This window comes from Psilocybe cubensis, mitochondrion, assembly GCF_017499595.1.
Source record: "Psilocybe cubensis strain MGC-MH-2018 mitochondrion, complete sequence, whole genome shotgun sequence".
Classification (NCBI taxonomy): Eukaryota; Fungi; Basidiomycota; class Agaricomycetes; order Agaricales; family Agrocybaceae; genus Psilocybe; species Psilocybe cubensis.
In genome coordinates this window covers 5,296-8,157 of record NW_025952838.1, presented here as the reverse complement: position 1 = coordinate 8,157, position 2,862 = coordinate 5,296, and the positions used below count along the sequence as shown (strand labels likewise).

General features: G+C 29.8%; 1 protein-coding gene across 1 annotated transcript; it reads left to right on the top strand. All coding sequences in view use genetic code 4, as the record gives it.

Moving 5' to 3' along the window:
* Nucleotides 1–411: 411 nt before the first annotated feature.
* On the top strand, nt 412–809 carry JR316_0013459 (uncharacterized protein; the record flags this gene model as incomplete). The annotated part of the gene is made up of 2 exons: nt 412–423; nt 618–809. 2 exons carry the CDS (start codon nt 412–414, stop codon nt 807–809), a joined length of 204 nt encoding a protein of 67 aa, XP_047741857.1.
* Between the last annotated feature and the right edge of the window lie 2,053 nt (nt 810–2,862).

Genomic DNA, 2,862 nt, shown 5'->3' with positions numbered 1-2,862 from the left:
CTACCGAGAAAAAAATTACAGAAAACAAAAAAAAGAGAAAAACAAAAATTATCGCGTACGCGGCTAAATTTTTTTTTAATAAAAAAAAAAGATTCAGCCGCTTTGGTAATTTTTTTTTATAAAAAAAAATTAAGACAAAAACAAAAAAAAATTGGCGAGAGATTCTAAATTTATTTAATTAAACTTATACTTATTTTAATATAAATTAAAAAGGCAGGATGATTAACATGCTTTTATTTTAAAAAGGATATGGGAGAGACGGAATTATTATTTGCTTTTATATCAAGCTAAACTATATACTTTTATATTTTTTAAAGCCTTGTGCTGTACAGCATTCCTCCTCTCTCCGAACCGCGAAGCGAGAAACGCGAAAGCGCGAAACGCGAAGCGTGTATTGCTTATTTTTTTTTAATGCCCAATTTTGTTTTTCTATTTTTTTTTACAAAAAAAAAAAAATAAGCGCTATTAGTACTAATTTTTTATTAATAATATTCCCTTGCTTTTGCTTAGCTGCCTAAGCTGTAATTTTTTTTTTAAAAAAATAACAAAAGAAAAAAAAAAATTAAAGAGAAAAACAAAATAGGCGCTAGCCACAACGCGATCCCTAAAATAATAAGGGTAACAAGATTAGTCGCGTTGCGCGCGTTGCGCGCGTTGCGCGCGTTGCGCGCGTTGCGCGCGTTGCGCGCGTTGCGCGCGTTGCGCGCGTTGCGCGCGTTGCGCGCGTTGCGCGCGTTGCGCGCGTTGCGCGCGTTGCGCGCGTTGCGCGCGTTGCGGTAGCGAGGAAAAATAACTGCTTAATCAGGTAGGTAGGAGGCGGGAGTGTTAAATTAATAAAATTTATTAAAATTTAAAAGATAAAATATATTATGTAGGGTGTCCTCCCTCCCGCGTAAGCGTAAGAGGGAGGAGAAATATTTCGCTACTTAATTTATTATAAGGGCTTAAAATTTAAAACAATAGTGTAGTTACACTAGCATGTAAAGAATCTAGTATTATATTAGGGAAAATACCAAAAAGAAGAGTAGGTATTAATAAACTTATTAATAAAAAGTATTCTCTTCTATTAATATCTTTTAAAGGAGGTAAGTATGGTGATAAGTTACCATAAGAGATTCTATTGTATAAAAATATAGAATAGCAAGCAGAAAGAAGAATACTACTTGCACCTAGAATGGCTATAATTGGATTTTGTTGCCATATCCCAATCAAAGATAGTTGTTCTCCTAAAAAATTTATAGTTAAAGGTATACCAGTATTAGCTAAAGTAAAAATAAAGAATAAAATAGTAAATACAGGCATATAAGTAACTAGTCCTCTAATATAATTAATAATTCTAGTACCTGTTCTATCATAAATTATACCTCCTACACAAATAAATAAAGCTGGACTAACAAAACCATGTCCAATAGATAACAATAAAGCACCTTCTATTCCAATTAAACTATTAGAAAATAAACCTAAAACAACAATACTCATATGAGCAACACTACTATAAGCTATTAATCTTTTAGTATCTTGTTGAATAATAGTAGAGAAACTAGCATATATTAAAGAAATAATAGCAATAGTTTGAACTAAAGGACTAAAGAAATTTGTAGCATCTGGTAATATATTTATTAAAACTCTTAAATACCCATATGTAGCCAGTTTTAATATTGTGGCTGCTAGTAAGATTGAACCAGCTAAAGGAGAATCACTATGAGCTTTAGGTAACCAAATTATAAAAGGATATAAAGGTGTTTTTACTGCAAAAGCTATAAAAAAACCTAACCATAATAATTTTTGACTTTCTAGGCTTATGTCAAATAAAGATATAAATTGAAAATCTGTAGAACCAATATAACTATATATATATAATATACTCAATAACATAGGTAAACTACCTGCTAAGGTATATAAAAAAAATAAGAATGCTGATCTAAATCTATCTTTACCATGCCCAAAAACCACGATTACTATAAATAATATAGGTAAAACCATTTTCATCAGCTTTATCATACAAATATTACACTTTTTTTTTCATTTGCCCGCAGCTTTCTGCTTAGCAAAAGCAAGGGAACTAATTTTTTTTTAAAAAAAAAAAAATTCATTCCTTCTTTAATTTTTCGGATTTCATTTAATCCGGATGTAGTTAAATGGGCTTTTTTTTTCATTAATATTGCAATTTTACAAAAGTCTTGAAAATCCAATAATTTTTTTCCTATAATAGGAAATTCTTGAAAAAAAGGTATTATTTTTGTTTCAATGTCTGAAAATTTAGATACTCTGAATTCAAAATAAAATTTATCAAATCTCTTAGCATATTTTTTATGAAGCTTACCACAGTTTAAATAAGGTATAAAACTTAGAAGTAATTCTTCGTCTCTAGCTCCTTGACCTACGCTAAATGTTAAAACTACTTGATATTTCAGAGAGGAGTTTAGTTTTCTAATACTTATTTGAAAACTACCTTCTCCTGAAGAAAATCCAGATAACCAATAAGGATCTAGCTTTTTATTTTGTTTATCAAGTATTGTTGTTTCTTGACTTGTTTCTTGCAATAAAGTACTTCGCTTTAAACACTCTCCTATAGACCTATTTTTATTAGACTCCCTCAATGCCTTAGGAGGGATTTCTAAGGAGAGCTGCTTATTAATTTGAGTAGAGCCAAAAGCATTAACAAGCTCTCTTGAAAGGCCTTTATTCATCAAATCTTTAATTAGAATTAATTTATCTAGCCCCTAAAAAAAAAATAATTATATTTTTTTTTCTTTTGTTATTTTTTTAAAAAAAAAATTACAGCTTAGGCTGCTAAGCCAAAGCAAGGGAACTACTTAAATGTTCTTTATTAGAAATAATTTTAAATGCTTCTTTGAATAA